At 48.0% G+C, this 27,583-nt stretch overlaps 1 protein-coding gene across 1 annotated transcript in view; it reads left to right on the top strand.

Annotated features, from left to right (window-relative positions):
* Window positions 1–6,034: 6,034 nt before the first annotated feature.
* SHROOM3 (shroom family member 3) overlaps window positions 6,035–27,583 on the top strand; it is a 35,115-nt gene continuing 13,566 nt past the window's right edge. The window contains exons 1-3 of the mRNA XM_062574238.1: window positions 6,035–6,152; window positions 17,983–18,114; window positions 21,738–25,011. Of these exons, the coding sequence (XP_062430222.1) occupies window positions 18,056–18,114; window positions 21,738–25,011 (3,333 nt within the window). The 5' untranslated portion in view covers window positions 6,035–6,152; window positions 17,983–18,055. The remainder of the gene's footprint in view (window positions 6,153–17,982; window positions 18,115–21,737; window positions 25,012–27,583) is intronic.

Here is a 27,583-nt window from a genome sequence, read left to right as displayed (position 1 = left end):
AACCCTTTTGTCTCACTTCTTGCAGGGGTGCCAGGGCTAAGCTCTGCTTTGTTGCTGCTTCTCCTTGATTTTGTGGTTGCGCTGTGCTGTTTGCTGTTTCTGTGGTGGAGGAGGGTTGCCTCTTAGGTTCTGATTTAGGACGAAGGGAAAAATATTAGGAAATGCCTAAAAGTTGCTGTAGAACTTGGGAGTTCCTGTCTTTAATTCCAATTTGAGATGCTCTAGAAAAGGTTTTAATACTGATACTGGTTATAAACACACCTCTCAATCCCAAATGGTCTAAAAAACAAATTTAAACTCCATGCTCCCATCTAGGAATAATCTTTGGTCTTTGGCTTAGCAATAATGAGACATTAAAAATTACTAAACCTATTAATATTTGTAGTTTTGATCCTGTAGGACTTAGATCTTCTTTTACCATGGCAGGAAACCTGGCATTATTGTAAAACAAGTAATCGTGACTCCAGGAGGTGGGAACATTAGAAAAATGCCCACTACAGAGAGAGTCAAAAAATCTTTTAACAATTTAACGTAGTTCCAGGTGCTGGTCCAGGCTCTCCTATGCAAAATCTTTCTCCTCTCTGGGGGTTTAGTCAGACAGCTGAGCTCACACTGCACCTTTCCTCAGTGAGAGCGATGATTTATGTCGCTTCCCTTACTGCAGTAACTGTTCTTAGGAAACATGGAGTTTAATTCTTTGAAGCTGATATCTCCACGAAGCCTGCCTGTTTTGGTCAGCAGCTTCAGACATTATTGGTGGGGGATTTGATGCGTGCCTCACACCTAGGGCCTAGGCCCTAGGAAGTTAGGAAAATGGCCTTTATAGCTGCCGTGCAAAGGAGTGCGCAGACAGCAAATGAGAGCGTTTGCAAGAGGACAAGTGTTATACCCTGACCCGTGTGTAATGCCTGGCAGAGAGGCTCGGTGAGGTGCTAAGTGCATTAAGATAGCGGTGCAGAGCAGAAATGTAAAACATCAGAAACATAAGAAATGGCAGGATGGAATGTGGACAGTATAAATAACGATAAGAAAAACAGAAAAAGGTGAGAAAGAAGAGCTGAGTGCCCAAAAGGTTGAGATAAATGGTAAGAAATGTTTCAAGCATGCAGGTAACAAGAGGTCAGTGCAGGAGGCAGATAAGGCTGCCGGAGGGGGTCAGGGTAATTTATGGTCCAAAGCAAAGGATCTCCGTAAAATATTAAATGAGTTCTGCAGGGATCGTGGCAGCCAGGGAAGGACACGAGGCATCAGGTGGCAGAAGCAGACAAACACGGCTTGGAGGGAGTTGATTAAGGAGTCATATAAAGTAAGGGCACACGTGCTTCGTTGGAGGGCAGCAGAAGACAGGAAACACTTGGCAGATGTGTTGTTTAGAAAAGCAGGAGGCAGCGTGAGAACTGCAGGGGGGACGCTGCAGGGTGGGTTGGGAGATGCTGCTGCTTCCTCCTAAAGCTGGAGCTCTCTGCGTGACACGCAAGCAACTAAAGCTGGAGACGGTGGAAACTTTTGAAGACCAGGCTGCTTCCTCTGGCCCTTAATATTGGACTTTAGCTGACTGTAGATTCCTCTTAAAAATACGACTTTAATCATAGTGCTGGATTCTTTCACTATTGGTCAAGCAAGTATCAAGTAAAAACCGAACAGGCCATATTTTTAGATGTGGGAAAAGCTGAGCAGAGTGCCTTTGTACGGCTAGCCGTTAGCATGTGTGGCATTAAATACCAAAGGCACCATGGAAGCAGTGAGAAGTATAAATAACATTTCATAATTAAACAAGGACTTTGTAGAAAAGGAAGGGTTTCAGAGGCAGCTGCCAGCTTCAGGTGGGAGGCTAAAGACTTTTAAATAGACTGCACTAGGTTTGCTGTCTCCCATTTGTGAACTTTAGAAATAACACGGTAACAAAAAGAACAACTGCAGGCCACTCCTTGCCAGGGATACTTTTAACTATGCCGTTGTGAGACACCTCGCAACATCCCTAAATAAAAGGCGGCCCTGACGTCGAGGATGATCCCAGCAGGCTGAGCGGAGCTGCAGAGAACGGCGCACCGTGCCGAGCTGCAGAGAGCTCCGGCTTGGGGAGGAGGATTGCACGCAAGGAAAAGCATGAATGGTGACAGTCAGGCTACATAAGGTAGGCCCTGACATCTGCTCCGCACTCAGGTGGCTGTTTCCTTTTTAAAACTGAAGAAATTTTATCTTTTTAGAGGTTCTTACACTCCTGACTATTAGACTGATCTGTCTTTGAAAAATAATATAGAAATGGCTTAGAAAATCTTCTAGGACAAACAGTCAGGTCACTCGACTGAGCGTGAGACAGAAAGTCGTGAGTGGAGGGAAGAGGCTGCGTTTGTTGGGCGCTGTTGTTGGGGGACATCTCCAGCCCTGTGGCCACAACGCAGCGGGGCCCGACGTGTTTTCCCAGCTCCTGGTTCAGACAGCGGAGCTCTCCTGGAGGCACACCTGGGTGGCGTGTCTCCTTCAGGCAAAGTGCCCGCCGGTAACCGCTGCCGAGCGGCTGCTGGGCTCCATCCTCAAGGGGTGCGTACAAGGTGGAAGCATCCTTATCTCGTGTGTTCCCCACCCAGCTTGGTTAATGACCAATTTATAGACCGTCTTACAAGTTTTCAGTGTTTTATTGAGCCCCTTCATTCCACATGGAGCTCAGCCATTGTAGGTTTTGAAGAGCCTCGGAAAAACCCCTTCGCATTTCCTTTTTGCCCCAAAGCAACAGCCCTAGAGCCCATGCAGACAGTAATTAGCATTTCTTTGTCTCTGTGGGGTAAACCCCACAGTTATGCATGCTGGCAAGCAGGGGTTTTCCAGGGGGAGGAGGAACACCCAAGCTGCTTACCCTCCTGCTGCTTTTACCACTGTTGGTGAAGTTTGGATCAGTGTGGATCCACATGGGAATGCTTGGAAATAACACTTTCAGAAAGCTCTGCTCACAGCAGAATTTTGCCTGTGTTACCTTTTACTTTCTTAAGGTGTTTGAAAAGCTGTTTTAAAAAAAAAAAAAAAAAAAGACTAAGTGCTGCAAGATCACTAGGTTGTGGTGGTGAGGAGGCCATACGCACCATACGCACTAACTCCTTTGTATCAGTTTCTCAGGCTGCTGATTGCTCTTTTTTTTATATATATATATATATATATTTGGCACAGGGGTAATTTCCCGATCCTAAATATTGTGCAGGTTACTTCTGAGATAGTTGACTGGAGGAAAGATGACAGCAGCTTTACTCCACTGAGGAGTACACCTATTCTGTAGACGGGAGACTCCTAGTCTGCCATTTAGGGAAGGAATAGGGACATTAGGATTTAGCTGCTGCCAATGTGTTGGGAAAGTTCAGATGGCACCCTGAGCCATCTGCTATGAACATGAAAAAAAATACCCTTCTCCTGCATCAGTTACCTGCTTTTAAACAGCTGGAAACAGCAAAAGGCATCACCCTGAGTTTGCAAGTTTGCCTGTGTGGTTTTAGCGTGGTGGCTGTTAGCAACACTTTAGGACATGCAGATGCTCTTTCTGAAAGAGCTAAGGACCCGGAGTACCACTCCAGAGCAGCAGGAGCCCCAGGCGTCAGCACTGGTACAGAGGGACTGCTGGGCCAACAACCAGTGTTGATCCATCAGTCCTTACTCATGCAAAGGTCTCCCCAAGTCGGCGGGACAAATGCCTACTTTCCCCTTTAAGCTAAGGTTGTGTCACCCGAGCACCATACTGTCTGCGGCGGATCTCCAGGTTAACTACATCTTCCCTTTATGGCCCCATTAGGAAGTCCGAGAGGTGCAAGGGATCTTAGTTCCTTGTAGGGGAAGCGGAGGCTGAGCAGGGAGGTCAGGATTTGCCCTGGAGGGGGGAGAAGTGCCTCTGCTGAGTCCGTTTCCCTCCGACGGGATCCTGCCGTGACGCTGTCAGTGGGACACCCCGTTAGGCTCCAGCGTGATGCGCGGTAGCCTCACCGCTGCTGGGAGCTGCACTTCGGCGCTCCCCGGGGCTTCCTGTGGCCTCTTGTCGCAGCAGTCTCTCCTGAGCTGCGCCTTGGGGCAGAGGTGCAGCGCTCCGCGGCTGGGAGCGTCTCTGCTGCGTCCCGGTGCAGGCCCTGCGCGCTGGGCCTTTGTCCTCTGAACGCTTTGCTTAAGCAGTTGTATACGTATTTGTATATGCAAATGGTGTATGTGTAACCTTTCTAAGTCTCCTTTTATCTGCAGCACCTCTCCTGTCTTTCCTCTGTCTTGCAATGAAATCTGTTTCTCTAAAAATTAGGAATTTTTCATGGTGAACTTTGGAAGAGAAGAGAATTGGAGCCATTTCTGGTATTGGCACTTCACAGGTGCAGCTGAAGGGAGGTTCTGCTCCTGCTAGACAGCGAGGCTGGTCCCGGGGCAGGGAGGGGGATCTCTTTAGTTTGGTGAGTGGCTTCACATGATCTTGTAGCTGCAGGTAGTGAGCGTGTGATGGCTTGCTGTCCAAATCCCTGACTCACTGCTTTCCGTTCAGGGGCTACAGGGAACCCTGGTCATAGTCCCTCCGAGTGGCACCCAGCAAGGTTTACGCAGAGAGGAGAGGGGGTGGCAGAGACAAAGCAGAATGGGATGTGGTACATGGAAAGAAAAGGCAGCTAAGGCAGGATTTGGGGTCAAATTTGGATGAAGATAAGGAGGGTGAGTGAAAATGCTATTCCAGACCAGTCCATTTTCGTAATCTAGGTGAAAGTGTTGCAGCGCTTCCCTGCTATATCTCATCCGCAATGTGAGGCTTAACATTCCTGCCTGGCACGTGGGGGCTTGGGGAGGGAGCGTGGGGGAGGACCGAGCCGGACACAAAGACGGCCGGCCTCTCACCGGAATGGCATCCAAGCCATCTCAGCTATCCAAAGCCCCCGACGCTGGCATGTGCACTCAGCCTGCAGCCCGCTAAGCACAAAACAAGAGGCAATTACAGCGCACCTCGCACCACAGCCCGCTGTGGGCTGAGAGGCACGGAGGGGGTCCTTTCATACCCGCTTTTATGCCACGTGGGGGTTCCTTTAACTAGCAGAAACTTTGAATCTGTCCCACGTTTCAGTGCTAAAAACGGTAGCAAATGAGAATACTGGATAGTCTGAGGCTGTCCTGCGCCCGCGGGAAGGAAGGAGCTGAAGCCATAGTCGCATGATGTCTGGGTGACTTCCGCACGCGTGTGATAAAGCAGGGTAACTACTTGTTTGCTAACTTTGTGGAAGTACTGGTAAAGGGGGGAATAGACTTATTCTTGGTATCACTGTGTGAACGGGCATTGCTTGGCAGTGTACGGTCACTTGCTTTGCAGTGGCATGAGTTGTTCCTTTTTGTCTTGCAGCCTTGATGGGGTGAGAACCAGGTTTCTTTGGGGTTAGGGCTCACGTCAGCCCTCGGCTGTAACGCAGCCTCCCAGATTGACTGCGATCAGTTGCTTTCCCTTCTGAGGCCTCAGTTTCCCACCTGGAGATGCAGACAGCCTTCCCTTTCTCTGAGCTTTTCTCTCATCTGTTCAGAGCACTCTCTAAGCTCTCAGAAGGTGGTTGTGTGGAGATAGGGCACATTCCACAGTGGAGCCCCTGAACTCAACAATTCAGGATTTTGAGTCCCAGAATACAGATTTGGATAGTTAATTTTATATCATGGATGCTGCAGCTGATCTCTCTCCTGCATGCTGAAAATCAGGAGCTGCGAAAATCAGCAAGCTGTGTGCAGCTCCTCTAAAATGGTTGTGAGGGGCGTTCTGAAGGGCTGAGCACTGCCCAGGTACAAAGGAGAGCAAAATCTCACTCTTTTACCCTGCTTGGGCAATGACAGAGAAGGAGAGAGACACATGTGGCTTTCCATGACATTTACTTTACACATTTTAAATACAAGACTGATGCCCCTGACTTGTCTCCTGGGTCTGTATATTGCTTTATGATTTCTTAAAATGCTTTTTCAACAAGGACTAAAAACATTAAATATCCAAGGACTGTTTTATGTGTTGATTTTGACATGACCTTTGTTTCTTTTGACAGGGACACATATGCAGCAAAGGGATGCACTGACCTTCTGTCTTCCAGCTCACTCAGCCCAGACTGTGTAACCACTGACCTTCAGCCCAGCAAAGCCACATGGTTGGGAGGAGTTAAGTTTCGGCTGAAGACCAGGTGAGAACTTGTGTGTTTATGTCTCCATCAGCTGTGTGTGTCCTACAGATGCTGTTCTTGCAGAGCAGCCTGCAAATGCCACTTTCCTCTTGCACCTGCAGCCTCAGGAGGTGGAAGTGGTTGATGACAATTTCATAGCCTCATACCCACCTTTCTCATGGTTTGTTTGCTTTCAGCATGGTGCCAGGAAAATGAAAGGAACTGACCTCTTGGGCCTTAAATCAAGCATCAACTTTGCTGGATGTCATCATATTTACATAGGGCTGTTTGTAAACAAGTTGTTGCTCTGGCAGCAGGTGAGGGTTACTCACTGGGAAGGGGTCCTAGAAGATGTGTTCTATCTCTTCAAAAACTATGTCAGCTGTGGTAAAGGTTGTCATGAGAGATACGAGACCAAAATATCTCCACAGCAGGCGTGTAAGCCTGGAGTGGCTTCCCAGGTTTAGCTGCTTGGCTTTCCAAAATCCCATGGCTTCTTTTGATTCTGAGTTGCAGTGGGAGTTTGGCATTTGTGACAGTCCTGCTAAGAGCCTATCTGTGTTTTAAATGCTTGAATGCTTTCAGAAATTGGCTCCTGAGTTGCACTGTGTTGACCAGGGTTGTGGCAGAGCCCAATTTCCTTCTCCTGTGTCTTGGCCTCATAGGGCCAAATCCTACAGTGTTTACTCAGGCAAAGCTTTGGCTGGCATGAAAAGAGCATCTCACATCAGTCAGATGGTAGTCTGGATGACCCTGTAGGTTTTTTTTGTCTCAATCTTCTGAGAATTGCACCATGGAGTCTAAGCAGTGACTTTTAGGGACAAAACTGCATTCAGGCCAGACCTGGACTTACATGAAGTCAAGAAGCTACATTGATTTCCAATAGCCATAGGAAATCTGGCCCAACCTCTGTAGCCAAGCAGCTGAGGAAAGGACATGCAGGACATGTGAAATCATATTCTGATCTAATCAGCAAGAATGAACTTCTGGAGTAAACCCACTGCCCTTCATGAAACCGCGGGCAGTTGTGGATACTGTCCCTGAGCAGCAGGGGTGGCTGCAAAAGGAGGAGGAAAAGGCTTAGCTCTTCAGCAGATGTTCATTTGTATAACCTCCCTGAGTTTGTATTGCTTTCCTCTAGCTCAGGTTTTGTACTATAAGTGATCTTCTCCCAAGATGGAGCAGATTGTACTGCTGAATTCTCCCCTCAAGCTAGTTTTATCAGAGTGAGATTTATCTGTGATTTGGGTTTGGGACCCAGAGTATGTGACCCACAGTGAATTTGAGAAGGAGGCTCCCCCGAACCCACCACCTTTTTATATCAATAATTTATTCAGGATATGCCTGCTGTAAGCCCTGCTTGCCTGCACATCTAACAGCAGGTCTGTGCAGGAGCTCCAGCGTTCAGCATTTCACTTGGATTAATTTGTCTTTGGATGCAGGGCCAATGTTTTGCCTCACTTTTCCAGCAGTGTTGAAGGCTATGTCTGCCTATCTCAGCAGTTTAACTTGGGTTGAAGCTTTGGAAGTCACCTTAATGTATAAGAATTTGAGTGTGGGAGGGTATTTCAAACTCAGCAGCCTTTGCTTTGGCTGTACTGCTGAGTGCAGTTCCCATGCTTGTTTACTTTCTGTAAATGCACCCAAGGCGACACAGATGGTGAGGAGTTGTCAGTCATCCTGATCAGTCTCTGAAACTCAGGGTAGTGAATGAATGTCCTCAGTCAAAGGGGAAAACCAGAGCTTGGGACTGGTGTCTCAGATGTTGCAACTGAGCATCTGTGGAAAGGAGTGGCACTACACCAGACTGGAGTTTACCCCTGGAGCATACAGTGAGCGATTACTCACCGAAGCTTGCCTCATTTCCTCGGCTGTGCAAAAGAAACAAGGCAAGGGCGGTGCTGCCAGCCAGTGCCATCGCGGGTTATTACAGTTCTGCCCGACTGTAAAGGGCAGTATGTGATGAGAAGCGGGGAAGAACTGGCTCTAGAAATCCAGATACAGGGGTGTCTTTTACCAAAATGTTTATTGCTGTCGTGCTTAAGTGATTGTTACTGAGCTGATATCCCTTTGTGAGGGAGAAGACAGGTTTGTTAGAGGTACTGTGGCTGGAATTGTGTTAGATCGCTGCGGATTTCAGGTTTGCTGTTTCACTTCCTCCACTGGTTTAAATCCCGGTGAGATACACAAGAACTGCCACCTATCACCCCTGCTCCCTGTAGGGAACGTGGGGAGAAAATTAGGAGTTCACCTGACTGTCTGCAGGTTGGAATTCCTGTTGGTAGCATTTACCCTTTTTCTCTTGAGGTACTTAAGGAAGAAGGCTAATTCAGAACAGACCCCCCCCCCATATGCACAGATGTGAGTACACAGATAAAAGCAAACACACCCAGTGGACCTTAGTCTTCTTGGCCACTTATCATTTCTATGGGAATGTTTCTGTGCTGAGTTTATTAAAGTTGCCTTTGATTTGTGTCCCTGTGATTCAGAGAGAATCCAGCTACCATCTGAAACGCTTGCCCTGAAAATCGCCTTGGTTACCTGCCATGACTCATTGTCCACCTTACGTTTGGATAATCTGGCTTACAGGGTGGTGTTTCTGCTGGCAGCCACCAAGTTCCTTCTAAGCACTGAGCAAGGCTGGGAAAACACATTCCTTCCATTGTTTCTTAGTCTCTCCTGTTGCAAGTTGCTGTGTGTTTGATATGGGGGTGCAAAAGAATCCAAGCTGTGCTTGTTTTTCTGTCTTTTTAACTGATTTACTGACTGACAAAGAATACGAAAAAATTATTTGAATTAAACCCAATAGGCCACTTTGTCAATGAGGATAAATCAGTGCAGCTTCTACAAATCCTTGGGCAGGTTAAGCCACCTGAGGGTCTGCTCATGGTCTTAGAGATGATAGGAATGTCTAGAAAAGACAGGAAATAGCTGGGTCCTTTTCTGAGATAAAAAGCTGAAACAATCTGTAAGATACAGTCAGCTGTCTCTTTTCATATCTATTTTTTTTTTCTTTTTTCAATAAAGGAAGCAGAGTAAACTTGTAGCCAGCAGAGCAGTTTTGCAGAGGGTCTTTAATCCTGGGCTCTGCAGCTTCTCATTCCAGCCTCCGTGTGCTCTTAGTACCAGCCGGGTGTCTGCGTGGGCTCCCAGTTGTTAAAGCCACAGTCCCATGTGAAAGTCCTGTGTCCTGACAGCAAGTACTCTTTCAAAATGGAGATCTGCACTACCCTTTATATCACGATTTAAATCACACTTACTCTATTACTTAGTATAGCTTTCATTAAAAAAGAAACCTGCCAGAAGATCCCAGTAGGACAAAGTCATTCAATCTAGTAATCAGCTAGAATGAAGGTTGTATACATCACCTCTCACACTAATAACCAAAGCCCCACTGTTCCTGTTCAAGCCCAGTGTCTGCTTAATACCAGGGAATGTCAGGGGGACTCTCTTACTGTGTGAAGTCTTCAATCTAAATATTGCCTGTCAGGCATAGGCTCAGGCAAATGGAAAATTGAGGAGTAATGCATGGCCCGGTTCCTAGCACGGCACTCTGCGGTAGGCCTGTCGGGTGATTTTATGCAAGTCACTTCATTTCTCCGCCCCTTGTTTCCTTTACTGGAAAAGGGAATAAATGTCCTTTGCCTGGATAAGACAGCCTGAGGGTTACCAAAGAAATGTGATAACACAGAGGTGTGATGTGCAAGACCAGTAATCATTAATTATAATGTTTGACTGTTCCTGAGTTCAACTAAAGAGCGACTTGCTCACAGCTGCCATCACCTCCGGGTGTTCCCAGCACTTCCTTCTGCGCCTGGAGCAGAGTGTTTCTTGCGAAGAAAAGCCATCTTCACTCTCCTGCAAACTCTGGCAAGTTTTGCTGCAGGGCTTGAAGCTTTAATATACCCACAGCCACCCATGCTCTGTCCCTCACTGGAGTTGGCAGGACAAATGTAGCTGGGCCCTTGGTCATCCCTAGTGTCCAGACAGGTGCCTTAGTTTAACCATCAGATAATCTCTCTGCATGGCATTTCTCTGCCTTCTTTGGGGGCCAGAGGAGAAGAAGAGGAAGAGGGACAGACTGCTTCCTGCACATGGAGTCGAGAGGAATGGTAGGGAAAAAAATGTATATTCATGTATGTGGCTGTTATCTCTGCTTTCATGCAGGGCTTTTCTTCACTGTGGCCCAGTGGGGAGTTTATCAAGACTTTTTCCTCTGAGATTGGTGATGGTAACATCATGAAATCTGAGCAGAAGCCTCTGATTCTTTGCTTTCTTGCCCAGACAGACTTTGGGGAGGTCCGTACCTGTCTCTCCACTCTGCTGCAGCTCTGATGTGGTATTCAAGGCCTGGTCTGATGCAGTCCAGACATTCCAAATGATGGTTGTCAAATGGAGTAAACAAATAGCAACTGAACACATCAGCTGGAAACCAAAAGCAGATACATGACATCTGCCGATGCCACTGGGAAGGTGGTCTGAAAGAAATGAGATGAGGCTGATCTGGGGTAGAGCACTGAACTCCGTCAGGATATTTTACTGGGCTTTTTTGGTTCAAGACTGACAGTGCTAAAAGCTGTATTCACACATCTGACCTAAACTTTCTGAAGTGGGTTTTCTTTACAATGTTTTTTTTATTTAGGGAAAGTTTAATCTGAGTATAGGAGTGTGGGAAGGATGACAACACACTTGTTGGGTGATATTATTGTCCCAGGTCCATGACATGAAATAACATATCAAAAACTTAAGATCTTTCTAGCAAGCCTTCTTTTGGGGCAAAAATGTGAAGCAACAGAGCTTACTCCAGGTTTCTCTTGCCCCAGAATTTACTGAAAGGGCTCTGTGAGCCTAAAAAGGCAGAATCAGTGAAAGACACATCAAGCTGATGCCATTATGGTCAGACTTCTTTCTAATTGGCCTTGTCTGTTATGCTTATTTTTAGAACCATGACTGAACCTTAATTAAGAGCGACATTGCTTTGAGTAGATTGTGGCCAGGCTCTGTAGAAATCCTAATAGGCTTCTGAGTGCTTTAGTTTTTCGTTCATCTCCTACTTAATAGCTAGGCGAAGGGACTGCAGAGACGCGTAGGATGTCTGTAGAAGGTATCTGTGCTATGCTAGCACTCTTTTTAGATGTGGCCATCTTGGAGACAGGTCCTCAGCAGTGAAAAATCAGACCCTTTTCATGCTTTAAGTTTATGCAGATAGCACAATTCCCCTGGGAAAGGGAGGCGGTAGGGGACAGCACAGGCTGACCCTAATGTCTTTATATCTTGTCTCTGTTTCTTCCTGTCTTCCTTGGGAGCGTTAACACCAGCAGCTGGTCAAAACTGACCCTGCAGCTCATGGGGAATGTGTTCCTGAGGCCACCAAGCCTGCCTGCAGCTGCACTTCGGTGCCATTTGTTGGGAAGAGATGCTTTTCTAGAAATACTTTGCTACTTTCCTCTCCCTTCTCTTTGCTGTGGAGGATTTTGAAGCTTTCTGGAACAGGCGAAAAAATGAGCACAAGATCAGTGGTAGAAGAGTTATTCGGAACTGGTCTCTATTCCTTTGTCTCGGATGATGCATTTGCCAGACGTGAGACTGATGGAAACCTAACTCCCCGCAAGCTCCTGGGTACGTCTCACTAAAAACAGAAAGGTCAGTTTATTGGGGCATCAACAATTCTGTCTGAGTTGCTAATCAATCAGCCACAACATCCCCTCCTTGGCTTGCACTCATTAGTTTTCTAAAAGGCTAAGTTACATCCCCTTATTGTCTGCAAGGGTAAAGTTAAGTCAGTCTGTAAGATGCTTTCCCTGTGAAATCCTTCTCTTTTCACATCAGCAGCTTGCTTTGCTTCTTTCTGGCAATCGTCCTGTGGGGAGAGTTCAGCTCCAGAGTTTCCTCTGGAAAGAAGGGAGAGGGAGCAGGCAGCACAGCAGGGATATGAACTAGCCTTTCCTCTCCTCAACATCTGCCTCAGCTCACGTTTGGAGGGCGTCTCTGCCCTCACGTTCGGGACTTCGCTGTGCTCAAAGCTGTCCTCACGCTGACCAGTCGTGCCCAGCGGCACTTTGCACAGAAGGATGCTGGTTGCTGGTCCTCGGATGTGCTGGGGCGATAGCTTTGAGGAACATGCTCAGTTTAACTTTCTTCTCCTAAGCCTAACTCCAACCTTTCATTTAATTCACTGACTCGGCAAAGTGTGGACTGAGGGCAGATTTAATCACAGGTGGAAGTAAAACACTTGCTAAATTGATTTGGTGCTTAGGTTTGCAAGTGAAGTTAAGCATGTGCTGAAGTATTGTCATAGGACAGAACCGAGTTTAACGAAGTGCTTTAAAATCACATGGAAAGTATTTTAATATCATGTTTAGATCCCTAGCAAAACAATGCAGTGCACTGGGACAGGGTTGTGAAATGATTTTTCCTGGCTATAAAGTCAAGCAGAGTGAGATGAAGAAACATGTTATTTGAAGGAAAAATAATTTTAACATAGTGAGGGTTTTCTTATTTAGGCTTTTGGCTGAAAGCAGGGATTCTGGTGTGGTGGAGCAATGTACTCTTACATGCAGGCACAGGGTAAAGTGCCTCCTGTATACAGCTTTGATCTGGCTAGAGGACTGCTGTCAAAAATGCTAGTGTTTGCAGCAAGGTAACTTCTCTATTGGGAATTATTTTCTCTGTCCTCACATTTTGCGTGTTACCATTCTGCATGTGATGAGACTTGACTCCGGTTGTTCTGCACCCCTCGTCAGCTTTACTCCTGCTTGGTCTGTACTGACTGCAAGGTAAAGGAAAGTCTGTACCACTGACTGGCCTGGTGACTAGAGGTAGGTGCAAAGACACGTGTCCTGGCTTCTGCGATTTACTTGGGCAGTGAGGCGGAGACGATGAGAAGATTATGGTGAACAGCTCTCTTACCTGTAGGTCCTTACCTGTTTGGATCCTCAGCAGCAGTAGATGGGCTCTGCCAGTGTACCCAAGCTGAGAATCTAGCCCGCATGTAACCTTTGAAAACTCTCTGCCTCGGGTACGTACAGTTTTTTTCCCCTCATCTATGTATTTCTGCTGGCTTTCATTATTAAAGGTTGTATAGTCTCCCAGGGTGCTATATACTGTAGTCAGTATCTTCCCAAGCTTCTTAAAACTTCCTGCACAGGTACATCATTAGCTGTGGCAGAGGGTCAGGAAAATCCTTGCTTCTTGCTGAAGACAAAATGTTTATGGCTGATTTACAGTGTATGAAACCTACTTTCCACAGTGGGGGGTTCCACTTAGTCCAGAAGGTCAATAAAACACGAACAAAGATGAAGACAAGTATTTTGAATATTCTAAAGAACAATCTTTTTTTTTTCATTTCCCTTTCCTCTTTTTTTTCATGTTTGGTTTTAAAGTGGCAAAATCGCAGTGTTTGTGGGGGCAGGGGAGGAACTGGGTCTGTTTGATGTCTCTTCTTGAAATTAGGAAGTCATTCATTTAGTATTCATTACCTTTTGGTGGCCAGTCAAGTCAGACCCATCTTTCATTTAATGGGCCAGGCTCAGTGGCGTGCTTAAGTTGCCTTTTGCTATTCTGCTCATGATAATCTGACTCAGATCAGGTTGGCCAAGGAGTTAAAGTGGATTTAATTTAAGGTGATTTGTGTATGCAGTGCAGCTCAAAATAGGGTGCTTTCTAACCTGTGCCAGCAAATCTGGCCCAGCAGCAGCAAATACTGCTGTATTGCTGTGCTCCTCGGCCTCAGCCAAAGCATGCAGCTAGTGATGATGACTGATGCTGGAGTCAGCCTGGATGCTGCCATCCGAAACCTAGAGCAGAAGAGTTTACTGGCTAGCGCAGGGGTTATTTGGCCATCATATTGTCCTTTTCTTTTTTGCAAAGCTACTCCACTTGGAGAGCTATGGAAATGGAAACCTTTCTGGGCAAACATGAAGGGGAAAAAAAAGAAAATGGCAATTTAAAGAAGTTGAGGTGCTTTGTTTGACTAAAGGCAGACATTTTTACACAGAGGTATGTGTGTGCTTTCAGAGGACTCTGGGCTGGAGTATATTTGGATTGTAAAGCATTCTGGTTGTGCATGTACTATGGCTTTGGTAAGGAACAGCGAGTGAAGAGCAGAAATGAGATTGGACTCACTGGTTGGTATGGTGTTAGTTTGTATCCATGAGAAAAAGATAATTCAACCTGTCTGTTATACTGTGAAAAAGACTTCAAATAGCTTTTCCTTTTCATTTGCAGAGCTAGTGCCAAGATTTCTTATAAAGTTTGCAGTTCCATGTCTGTTTTGCATACAAAACATAAAAAATGATCTTTTTTACTCATGAAAAACCCAATCAGTAGTCTCTCCTAATAAAAAGAGAGCTACAGAGCTATTGATGGTCAAGGGCCTCAGCAATGTCAGTGTAGTCCCTGCAGCCCAGGCTGCATCAAGCCCTTGCTGGGTGATGTCAGAGGAGACTGCTAATGTGATGGTCACGTTTCTGTCTGAAAATGTTGTAACTGGTATAGTTACAAGGAGCAACCAGGTGAGATTAAAGACTTTTCCCTGCAGTTTTCCAGCAGACTGTGTGAATTTGGCAGTATCTGGTATGTAATCAGTGTTAGAGCCTCTGTTGAACCTATTAGGTTCCAGCGTTGCGCCAGGGTCCGACAGCTTCTCCCGGCGTCCTCGCTCCCCAGCATTTGTCAAGGTGCCAACCTGACCTGGATGCCCAGTTTATCTGATTGCTGGATGTGTCGGTGAGGAGCTGAGGGTGTCCTTCCTAACCCTGGCATTTACAACACAGGGATCCCTTTCTTCATTATCTAAAGTGGAGAATATTTTGGTAATAAAATTGTCTGAACACTTCAACAAGTGTGGTGCAGGTGCAGCCCTTGAGAAACTACTGTAAAGGGTTAGGGGATGGGTTGGTTTGGAAGGGATTACAATTCTGCATTTTGAAATCCTTCAGCTTCCTGGAACAAAGTGTCAGCTGCTGCTCCTGGTTTTGCTGAAGGCAGCTGAGCGCTACTGAATTTTTACCTGTTAAAGATCTAATGATTTATTTTTCTTCACTCAAATCAGGAATTAGTTGCTTAGGAATTTGCAGCTTTTATCACTCAGCCAGTTTGGCTGGGATGAATCAGGATCTGACAGTGTTGTAGGCTTTACAAAAGCAGTTCTGCCTCACTTGCCAAAGAGTTGAATCTTGCAGCGGTTTTAATTGGTTTCTGAAAGTTATGCTCTAGAGAAGTACAAGTGTAACCAAAAGCCGTTGCAGAACTGGCAGGTGAAATATGTTCAATTGCCCTCAGATCTGTAATTGGAGATGGTTGTTCTCCGGTAGACACAGTGGTGCTCATTTTCGTATTATGCTCCGGTTTCAGTCCTTTTCCCTATTTGGCCGACAGCAATTGCAAATAAAACTTAAGGAAGTAGCATGAAGCCAAGCGTTTTCCTTGGGTGTTACAGAAACTGAGGCCAGGTACTTTTTGGCTTTCCTCTGAGCACGCACGTACACACACCCAGGCACAGGTAGCATCAGCTGTGCCTTTCTTTACAGCCTCTGAGCTCCACGTCACGGAGAGTCTGTCAGTCGATTTGATGGGCACTGAGTCAGGCCCTTGGTCCCTGCTGTTTGGTGCAGGCGTGTGCGCGCCAGCCTGCGACACCTCCGCCTCTACCCTTCCTCGGCGACCCCCCGCGTGAGCCTACAGCACGAGCTGGCGCCCGGGTGTGCCGGGGCCCTTCCTCTCCTGCCTCAAGCTCGGCTGAGATTCGGTTATCCTTAATTCGCATTTCCAAGATCAGGTAGGTGCGGAAATAATGCAGGGTTATCCCATGCCGGGCTGGTAGGGCACATTTTCTGACTTGAATTCATAGTTTCACTGTCCACGTGTTGTATTTAACAAGGGTATTGGCCAAAATGCTTTTAAAGTATCTGTGGCTCAGAAGACTGGCTGTGTAGCTCTCTTGCAGCTTCTTACTGATCAAATCAAGGGGGAACATGGTTTGCTTGTGATCAGACGGGATGTTTTCCCGAGCAAGAGTTGGGTGCTCATTCTACTCCAAAGTACAAAGAGAGTCTTTAAATCCCTGCAACAGAAATTTTAGGAATCAGAAAAAGCAAGAATATGGGTTATTCTGAGTAAAAAGGGTTCTGTCAACTCCCCATCCTACAGTGTTCAGCTTCCTTGTTTTGCTGGGCAAAGAGTGTAACAAAAGAGCCCTGTTTTAAACACACCTCAGCTCACCCTCTATAAACCTCCAGTTCAACTTTTATTAGTATAATCCTGTCCTAACAGATGTTAAAAGGGAAAAAAAAAAAAAAGATTTTTCTTTTTCTTTCTCTTTTTCTTTTTCTTTTTTTTCTTTTTTTTTTTTTTTTTTTTGACAATCAGAGAATGATCAGTTCTTCTCAAATCTGTAGCAAAGGGCTAGCAAAACATCCTGGTGAAATAGTACTGCTTCCCACTGCCTGCCAGCACTTTCCCATTGAATGGAGCATGTGACCGTATCACCAGCTGGTGCAAATGTCCATTTGTGCCAGTTAAGGACCTGACCCTAAAACAATTATTTTTGCCTTTTGTATTTTCCTTTAGCCTATCTTTTCACAGTTTCAGGCAGCAATAACAGAGCCCTTTTTAAGTGTCTGTTTTATATCTATAGAGGACATTTTAATCGATTTACCGGTTTATTCAGGATGTGCTGTGCCATGAAAATTTGAGCGAGACTAAGATGGGAGGTCTGTTGTATCCTCCTCTTGCTGTTACGCTCCATGGGTAGGTGAGGTTCATAGAATCACAGAATCAGTACGGTTGGAAGGGACCTCTGGAGATCATCTTGTCCAACCTCCCTGCTCAGCAGGGTCACCTGCTTGTTCGTTGTCGGTGCCTGCAGGCTGTCACGCTTGGGACTGCAGTGGTGCACGGATCCTGCGCTGCTCCTCGTTCTCAGTTCGCAGTTGTGGACATGAGTGCTAGGGAGAAGAGGACAGATCCCCCGCAGAAAGCAGAGGGAGCAGCCCCCAAGCTGGGGTGAACAAGTCGGTGCAGCATATTGAGAGCACTTCATTGCTACTACCCTGCTTTGATTTTTCATTGCATCATTACATGCTTTAAATAATGTTGCTGGTTTGTTGGTTTATTTTTCCCCTAAGAACTGTTGGAGCCCTTCTTTAGCACCGGCAACGGAAGCAGCTGAAAGCCCACCGTGCTGGGCAGTGCCTGGGGACGCCGCCAGGCTTGCACGCTGCCGCAGGACAACTGGCTGGCTGGCTGGCTGAGAGGCCCTCGGGGATGCGAAGGACACACGTTGCTGGCACTTGGTTGTCATGTCTCTTCCTGCGTTTTTATAAGCATTGAGGAGACATCAAAATGGCATCGTCAAGGCTTCCACCCCCTTGTGGTATTTGATTCTTTAGATGGCTTTGCCAGCCAGCGCTTTAAAATGAAGGGAACCTTTAAAAAAGTGATCACTCGGTATCCGGAAGAGTCGAACGGAGCTGCCCTGCTCGATGCAATGTGTGGGAGTCTGCACACAGCCCCAGGCTGTAAATCGATCCATGTGAATGGGCCCCTGGGCTCATCCCCAAGGGGCAAGGCCGTGAGGTAGAGAGGATGACCGCCTGCGCTCAGTGAGGACAGTGACTCTCTGCTTGTCTGCCCCCGCCTGTTGCCTTGGAAATGTGCAAGGAAGTGTGTTGTGTGAGTGCCAGACAAGGTGCGGAAGTTCTTGAGTCACTTAGAAAAGGCAAGAATGTAGCAGTGAAACAGAAATGAGCAAGACCAGTTTTAAATGCATTTATCAGTGTCTCTTCGCATGCGTTGTCCTGGGAGGAGCCAACCTGTTGCTGATGTGCAAAATCCTTCTGCTTTTACCTAGGCGGAGTGAAACTCTGGGCCGACCGCACTCCTGGCATTCAACCAAATTTGCAGAGAACCAACCCGATCTCAGCATGATGCAAATATCTCAGGGTATGCTTGGCACCCCTTGGCATCAGTCCTACCACTCCAGGTAAGCACCACACACCTGTGGTCATGTGCTGCATAGGCAGAGATGTAAAGCAGTCTGCTGTGTTTTCCTCTAGTTTGTCAGTTCAGAAAAACCCATTTTCTGCTCATCTGTAAAGATACACCTTTTCTGCAGCCTTTCAACGGTTGCCCCAGGTTGTTGCACATCACTTTGATTACCAAGCTCATGGCCTTGCTAGCTGTTGTGTCCTGGGACCGTTAGAGGGGTCAGACTGCTTCTGACAGCACTGGGGTTGTCCCCAGGTGAAGACATTAATGGCAGCTGTTAAAATGCGCATCGATTTTTCTTGACTATGAGGTCTAGATGGGGCCATGAGAAGAGACTGGCAGTATTTGGTTGCTGTTTTAATTTTAGTATCATTTGGCAGTTCTGAGGTATCTCTCACAGGTACCTGTGCAAAGGGAGTCAGTCTCCCAAGCTAAAGTGCTTCTAACCTAGGTCCCCTGATCCTGCTGCCTTCCTCATTTCCAGCATATCGCTGCCTTCAGGGAGGCTCTGCCTCCTGCCCGGGGCTCTGTCCTGATGATGCTAACTGCAAGATTAGGGCCTAAATCTAGAGCACAGAAATGAAGGAAAGGCCTAAATCTTGGAGAACAGAAGTGAAGGAAGGGGACAAAGGATTTGTGGGCAAAATATTCCCAGTCACCTCCATACAGCTGATGGGTTTACAGACAGCCACGGTTAAGATAGGGTTTTGCAGGGCTTTCAGTTCCTGTTTGGTTATATATGGACTGAATGGCCACATTTCCCTCAATCAGATGCTGTGCAAAGTGATGAAGATCTTGGCAATTAATTACTTTAAAAATCCCCCTGTCCCAGACAGGAGCCCCGTGTCAGGACATTAAGGGAGCTCTCTGCAGGTCCGGATGCAGGAGCTGGTGTCCTGCTCTGCACCCTCGCAGACTGCCCCCATGAAAAAATGCAATGTGGACGTTCAGGCTGTGCAGTCCATGGTGGACAGATGTAGCACTGGACAAACCATTCCTGGAGAGCTGCCTGACATGGAAACCAGGTGCCCTATGACCTCCATTCCCACATTTATGTTTGGGTTGAAATTGAGGTCTTAAAAACTCCAGGCGCACTCAGGGTAGGCACTGCCTATTAAATCAGTATCAGTCAAAATCTCCTCAGAAGTAGATTCAGCATGCCTGATTTTTCTTCCTTTCAGTGCCTCTGGCATGACCCACTGAGGGACAAAAAACTCACGGGTGTTCTCCACCTTGCCTTCTTTCATAACAAAAGAAAAAAAAAATCTAAAATCAAAATAAGTCTATTTAAAAGAAAGAAAGAAAGAAAGACTTTAGGCAGCAGAGTAACTGTGCCTGTCAGCAAAACCAAGCCCCTCGCAGGACTGGCCAGCAGTATTGCATCACAGACCATATACTCCCAGGGTGAGAAGTTCAGCAAGGGATTTCCTGATTTTGGCAATTGCTTTCTGCCTGGGTCAGCTTTATCATAACTTTATGTGCATGTGTGTTTCTGTAAGGAGTTAGTGCAGTGGTCTGTCTAAACTAGTAATGTTAGCACTGTTAGAAGAAGATACTGCAAGACACGTAGTTTTGGCAGTGAACTGCAGCAGAGGCAGACTGGAGTCAGTGGTGTGGTCCCAGCGAGCTGGGGCTGCTCCTGTGAGCCTGTGCAGTGTGGCGAAGCAAACTGCAGGCGGGAGATCTGCTTGGGGCACACATACCCCTTGGGTCCCCCAAACAGCTCCCAAAGGCCCCCAAAACTCTGGGAACAGCATGAGGAGGACAAGTTTAAATTTTTCAGGAGGGGGAAATGTCTCCATAGCCGTCAGGATTTAAACTTCATTTTTTTCTACAAGTGAGACTGAGCCATGGCTGAAAGGAGAAAACAGAAAAAGGCATAAAAAGAAAAATTTTAAGGAGAGAATTACAGGAGAAACGTGTGTTCCTCTCCACCTTCAGCATAGCTCATCCAGAAGCCTGTTTGTTTCCAACTGAGAGGCTTTGCTTCAGCCACAGCTCCTGGCAGAGCCTTTGGCTGGCACAAGCAGACAGCGTGACTGCATCTCCTGAGTGGCTGACGGGGAACACCTAGTGGTTAGTCAGTCAGCGCTGCACTGGGCATTGCCAGGGAGATTTTTTTTTATATCATTATTAAAATAAAGAGTGATACATCCTAATGAGTAAACCAGATTTATCTGTTTTGCCTGTCTCTGTGTTCCTCTGCATCTCTCTGCAGAGCTGCTTCCTTCTTCCCCTTGTAGACAGGCTCCCCTTTGCCTTTCCTTGTGCCTAGCTTGTGCCTAGCAGCCTTCTCCCTCCGTGTCTGTCCTTTGGGTTTGTGGGTGTTCGTCCGGGAAGGGGGAAGTTAATGCAGTAGGGATATGATCTAGGACAAGACTCTTCAGCAGGCACTTATTAGCTGTTTTTAAATGCACCGACTGCCTTCCAGAACCAGCACCTTGCTTCCCAGAGCTGCTGTGCATCTCCAGCTCCTCTGCTGCACAAAGCAGGTTTGGTTTTGTTATCTCTGTGGGGTGAAGCATGCCCTCCCTGCTGTGCAGCCATCCCCTGTGCCAGCCGAGGCAGTGGCCTGCTCCTGGGCTGGGCTCGCTGTTCCTGCATGCAGGTCTTAGCCTTGCCCTGCCACCCTTGCGTGGGACAGTGGGCTCTGCTTTCCTGGGGCTTCCCTGGGGCTTTGCCAGGATAGCACTTGTGAACCAGAGAAGGCCATATCCAGGGGAAGGGAGTTGGGAACACAGGAAAAGGAAATGAAATCCTCAGGGTACGCTTGTGAGTGCTCAGTGCATTTGCTTGAGCCCAAGAGGAGAGATTAGCACAGGGGGACCTGACAGCAATTTTTGGTGTCGCCATGGGAGGTATGAAAGAACTGTGGCCAGCGCAAAGGAGCTCCCTTTCAGCTGATAGATCTCTACATACATTTTTTTTATGAGCATGCCTCTGGAGGCTACAAGTCCTCTATCTACTCATGTTGGTAAGTGCCATGATGCACCTGTGTCTGCAAAACTACATGGTGAGGAGACTTTAAAGACTTCCTGGGGCTTTCTCAAAGTGATAGTATGGTTGCACCCCCACACACACTTGCCTCCATGCACAAACACATGTATCTCTTCTCTGTCTTGTCTGTTTAGGTTTTTTTGCAGCAAACAAACTGTCCCAGGGACAGCTGAATTTCCAGGAAGCCTGCCAGGGAATAGCCTTCATCTCCATAAAAAGAAATGAAATGGGAAAAAAAAAGAAAGAGATTACATTCCCCTCAGAATGCCTCTTGCGCTCCTTTCATCCTCCTCAGTGGCGTCTGCGCTCATTCAGCTTTCCAAGTGCTTTGGATAGGTTTGATGGGTGGGGTTGATCTTCCCTGGCTCCAGAGATACACTGGGTTTCTGTCTCTATTTCCCTCCCACCCCTCTGTGGTAAATAAGAGCCATGTGTTGCAATGTCAAGCAGTTCCTCTTTGCGAACTGGGATGACTGCAAACAGGGGATGGATTAAGGCCCAAATATGGGTTTTAATCTGCACTCCTCAAAACTAAACATCTTGCTTCTGAGCTCACTTATAAGTTGTTGTGCCTCTCCTCTGCTAACAGTTGTTTTTTACTCTTCTCTCGCTCTTCCTCAGCTCCTCCACCAGCGATCTCTCTGGTTACGAGCATGGCTATCTGAGGAGAAGTCCTGACCAGTACAGTTCCCGGGGGAGCATGGAGAGCTTGGACCATTCCTCCCCTGGCTACCATCCTTGTCACCTCTCCCCAGCAAAGTCCACCAACAGCATTGACCAGCTCTCCCATCTCCACAACAAGAGAGACTCAGCCTACAGCTCCTTCTCCACCAATTCCAGCATCCCTGAGTACCCCACTCCTCCGTTCAGCAAGGAGCACTCCTGCTCCATAGAGAGCGTGCATTCCCGAGGTGGCCTGCAGGAGGGGATGAGGCAGGCCGACATCAGGTACATCAAGACAGTCTATGATGCCCAGCGAGGGATCTCCGAGGAGTATGAGGTGAAGTCCTCTGCTTTGCTTCCAAGCTGTGAGGGCCGGACCCTGGCAGATGGTCGCAGCCACGGCAGGCTCCATGGCTTCAGCCGGCACAGCACAGCTCCCTCCCGGGCACAGCCAGGCCAGAGCTCCTCAGACAGCGAAAGCCAGTCCCCCAAGGGACCTCCCTTGCCACCTACTCGCAGCGACAGCTACACAGCCATCAGGCATCATGATAGGCCGGGCTTGTGCTCTGGCTTAGATCCGAGCAAGCCTGGTCGAACCCAGCCAAAAGGGGCCTGGCCTCCACTTGTCAGCAGCTTCTCTCAGGGGCCGCTGCTGAAGACCCCCTTTGGAGAAGGCCATCTGCACACCGTGGTGGAAAAGAGCCCAGAGAGCAGCCCCGCTGTGAAGCCCAAACACAGCTATTCCCAGTCAGCCCAGCCTGGGCAGCCCCTGCTGCCCACTGGTGTCTATCCAGTACCTTCCCCAGAGCCACACTACGCCCAGATGCCCCAACCTTCTGCAAGCAACAATGGGACGCTTTATCCAGCTCTGGCCAAAGAAAGCGGGTACCCTCCACCTCTTCCAGTCTCATATGACAAGGCTGCAGCCAGCAACCCCCTGGACTTTGATGAGAATGGAAACCAAAGCACTGCAAACAGATCTACTGTTTTTTACCAGCCTCCAACTACTGAGAGAAAGCAGGATGCTGCAGCAAAACTTGTGCAGTATAAATCTCCTAACACTGCAGGCCCAGAAGTCTACTTGACCATGTCAAGAAAGGAGGAGTTGTTTCCCCCTTACAAGGCAGTGCATGCTGTCCAAGAGACCACAAGTACTGTGCAGCCCTCCAAGCACAGTTTTCAAGCCTCACAGCCCCAGCTGAGGGATGCCAGTGAGAGAAAAGCACGTTATCAGGCCAAAGAGGACCGGGCAGCCAAATCCCAGGAGGACAAAAATGGCAGTCCACAGAAAAACGAGAGAGAGGCTGCAGCTCACCACCACTGGGGTCATAGTGAGGCCAAGCAGTATGGCTTCTGCTCCTTGCAAAACATCCCAGAGAGCTCCAGGAGGCAAAACAGCTCCGAGCTGAAAGAGGGGCCACCAGGTGAGGGGCTTTCCAGCACCAGACTGTCCTCCTTGAACAGCGATGGTAAAGAGGAGAAGGATCAAAGGGGACAAGGGCACAAGCAGTGCAGTGATGTGGACATGCAGGCCTTTGCGAGGCAGGGGGAAGAGGGCACAAGCGCTGCCCCATTCCATGCTGCTGAGCCAAAGGACGAAGAGCCCCCTTCTCTGCAGCACCCAAAGACCTCAGATTTTGGGAGGAGCCGGCTCAGCTCTAGTAGCACCCAAAGCTTTCCCTATGGCAAACCAGACCCCAGCAAGCTCCGCTGCTCTGTGCTGGAGAAGGTCAGCAAGTTTGAGCAGCGAGAGCAAAGTACTCAGCGGCCCCAAAGCACTGGTGTTCCCACCTTCGGCCAGCATTATGGGCCGAGCAGGTCAAGCCAGTCCTCCAGCACCATGTGCTCTCTGAACACCCTTGAGGATGCACGGGGCAAGCTCGGCTCCCAGGAGTCCAGCCAGCTGCCCAGTGAGCTGGGCAGGGTCTCCAGCCCCTCTGGCAGGAGTGGGAAGCCTGAAGAGGCTGACTGGCGCCCCGTGGAGCTTCAGATGGTGGCCTCGGCGAAGCAGCCCAGACCGAGTGAGTACTACAAAATGTGTCCTGAAAATGAGATGCAAATAAGGGCGGCTCAGCTCCCAAGGAGCAAAAGCACGTTCCAGCTAGGAGGGGAGCCTGAGAAGGAGATCCTCTGGAAGGATAACGTCCAGGATGCCCATGGGTCACAGTTGGAAACACCGTTCAACAGGGCTTACAGGAACAGCATTAAAGATGCTCAGTCCAGGGTACTGAGGGCTACATCCTTCCGGCGCATCAGTCCCCCGTTTGGGAGTGCCCCCAAGAGGGTGACCCAGAGGCCTGCTTCAGCCCACGTGGGGATGAGGAGCACAGCGTCATCTCCCCATACCCCGAAGGAGAGGCACAGCGTCACGCCGACAGAAGGCAGCCTCTCCACCCTGGACTATGCCAAGACGCAGCACGTCTCACGCATCGGGGGCCGGAAGCGGCTAACAGCTGAGCAGAAGAAGAGGTCTTACTCGGAGCCAGAGAAGATGAATGAGGTGGGCATCTCTGATGGCGAACCGTCGCCTTTTTCACACCAGAAAAAAGGCCTCCATTTTGTCTTCCCAGAGAATACAGTGGCTGACCGGCGTAAGATCTTTGAAAGGGATGGCAAAGCTTCCTCCACGGCCAGCCTCTCCAAACCAGAGCTCAAGCAGCTCCAGCAGAACGCCCTTGCTGATTACATTGAGCGCAAAATGGGGAGACGGCCGTCCTCTCAAGATGTGGGGCTGCTGAGGGAACGCTCCCACAGCTCCTATCTGCAGGCTGGCGGCCCAGACAGCCAGAGCCTTTCCTCCGCCTCCAGCATGAACTCACTGCAGGACCACAACCTTTACCGCCGGAGGGAGTCTCTGGAGTGGATATCCAGGACAGGGCGAGTATCTTCTACTCTTCCTCCTGGTTTGATGGGTTGCTTCAACCTGAATGGAGATGAGCAGAAGAAAGGGCACCGTGACAGTTCAATCACAAGCCGACCGAAAACAGACATGTGCCGGGGTTACAGAGCCAAAATGGAGCTCACCAAAGGCACACAGACAGACGCTCTCGGCTTGCAGGGCCGGCCTTGCTATGGGAAACAGGAGCGGGTCTTCGAAATGCCCTCCTCTGCCAGGAAATCTGGGAAATCGGTGTCTGTGGAAGACTTGCTTGATAGATACGACAATCAGATGGTCACCGTGCATATACGCTCAAGGTCGTCTCCCACTCCCACAGCAGAAAAGAAACACCAGGTAGGTGGAAAGCAGATCATACTCTGAGGCAGGCGAGGTTCTCTGAACCACGGACGTTAGGTCATGGCAATTGCTCAATCGGTTATAGAGAGGTTAAATGCATGTTGAGATACAGACCATTTATTACAATTTAATTAGCATTGTGCTATTTTAAATGCTTGTTGGTGGGGTTGTGCTTCTGTTCTGCTTTCTTACTGCTGGAACTATTTCAGGGGGAGGTGCTGTGATGTTGTTGCATAGGCCGGTAACGCACACGTGTTCTTGCTGCTCCTGACACCTCATCTAAGGCACTTAGCCTTGCCTGTTAGCTTCCCTGCGGAAGCACAGAGTACGATTCTGGTGAGGTGCGTTAGTGTGCTTATGTGCTGCTGCTGCTGTCCTGCGTGAGCTCAGCATTAGACTGCTTTTCTGATGCAAAGCAGAGAAACCAAAAGGCTGCCTGAAATTACACCGGCTCCCACTGGCCCCCGCAGCTGGGGAGCTGGGAGGTGCTCAGGAGAGACACTGCCAAGAAACCACTATGTTTTGCCTCCAGCACTGGAGGGAAAAGTCGCAAAGAAAGCTTAGCAGAGAGCCCGGCTGCTCTTTCCACGTGCCCCACTTCGTTGTTGGGAACGTTTAGGCTGATGTCACAAATAAGGAATTCGACTGACTCTGATGTCAATAAGTAGTAGAAACCGGCAAACTTTTTGGAGAAAAAATGCGCAGGCCAGCTCAGCTGGTTCGAATCTCTTCGGATCTATTTAGGTAACTACAACTGGTTGAACCACTGATTTCCAGCAGTGAGAGGTCTGCTCCCCCTGCCCGTTTTCACACCAGGCTCAATTTATCACGGGGAGAGGAAGTTAAAAACAAAACATGTGGGCAGACTCCTTGCTCCAGATGTTCTCAAAGTGTTTGTCTGTTCCCACAGACTTAAAGGGCAGCTGAGATCCAGGATTCCTCTTTCAACTCTTATACTTGCTATCAGCCTAGAGCAAGTTATCTAGGTGCAATAAAGTAGCACTCAGCAGAGTAATGTAAAGGAAATTATAGCAAGAGTATGCTGCTGTTCCCTGGGCAGCATCTCAGAAACGGGCCAAACCGAGGTGGGGGAAGGGGTCATCTCTCTGGACCCTTTGCATGCTTCATTCTAAATGTTCTCCCTCCAAAGACCTCAGATCTCACACTACACTTGAAAATAGAATTTAAAAGGGAGCTTATGAATATCAAGTGACTGGAATGCATTTCCATCATCACTGCTCTCGCATCCCATCATCAGTATTTTTCCACACCACCCAGGCAACAGGCTCATCTGTGCCACTTTGTCACACTTGCCGATCATGAAGTCTTTTGTGTTCAGTAGAAGGACAGTCCTTAAAAAAGAGTTAGCATGAAAGCCAAGCTGCAACTTTTTTCTGCCTACCAGTACAGCCAGAGCAGCAAGAAAATAACCCGGCTTCCAGAGTGAGAAGAGTCACTAAGATTTACTTTTCAGTGACAAGTTGGACAGCAGGCAGCCCTTGTTCATGTTTATCTGCTGTCTTGGTCAAGGGACAGGTTGGGAGGTTCTTGAGATCCCCTTTTTTCCCCTTGCTGGCTCATTTTTGATCTTCCATACATGCAGCAGGCAAACTGGAGTGTCTGCCTGTTGGCAGCTAACTCAAGGAAGATGACGAGCAGCAGTGCAGACCAACTCACGGGGTCTTAGCTCAAATCCAGAAGAGGGCAGAGTCCTTACTGCTGTTTCCCAGAGCGGTTTAGCTGTATTCACTCCTGTAGTAAGGACTTAGTCTCTTAGGTAGCACGGCACTTCAGAAAATCCTGATCTTAAATTCCAATTCAAGATAGCGTATTTGACTTCAAATATGTACACCGATCTGTAATCGTTTGAAAGGGAAGATATGTTTAAATGCTCTCTTCGTTAGGTTTGCTTCTCAACTGTCTCCAATACAAAACCAAAACTATAGAAGTACGGGCTGCAGCCAAAACAACAGGGTGGGGGGGGGTTCTTGGCCTTTTCAGATTTTTTGTGGGAAATATGTATTTTCAGTTTAACAGCAGTCTTCACTGCCTTACTGTATATTTTTCAGGGTCTTGTACACAATATGTAGAGTTCTTTGCAGGCTGCATATAAATCACATTGCAATGTCACTGTAGGAATTTGTTTAAAGATAAAGGGAAATTGATAGCCATGTGGAATTATTAGCTATCAGTCTTCAGAATGCATTCTCCGCCTTCCTCCCCTCTGCTTTTTTAGTCTGTCTCAGCCTGCATATCTCCCAGCTCCCTGACTCCTAAATCAAGATCAGCACTTACCCACCCTCTGCAGCAATGCTGACAAAAAAAGTGAAAAACTAGGGGCGTGGGGAAGGGGACGCTGAAGAGCTCTGTGCCAAAAAAAGATCATATGTGAGAAAATACTAACCTCTTCAAAAGCACGCTTAGCATTTGCTTTCATGTCTTGTAATAGTCTGGTGTCCTATGGTGGGAGTTCTAGGGGAGGGAGAGTCAGATTTACAAAGGTATTTCAGCTACTAAATTTCTCTGGTTTCAGATGAATTAAATGCCTGAAGAGGAGGTAGATCCTGAG

This window comes from Rhea pennata, chromosome 4 (assembly GCF_028389875.1).
Source record: "Rhea pennata isolate bPtePen1 chromosome 4, bPtePen1.pri, whole genome shotgun sequence".
Taxonomy (NCBI): domain Eukaryota; kingdom Metazoa; phylum Chordata; class Aves; order Rheiformes; family Rheidae; genus Rhea; species Rhea pennata.
The sequence above is the reverse complement of the archived record's forward strand: the minus strand, read 5'-3'. Positions and strand labels throughout refer to the sequence as shown.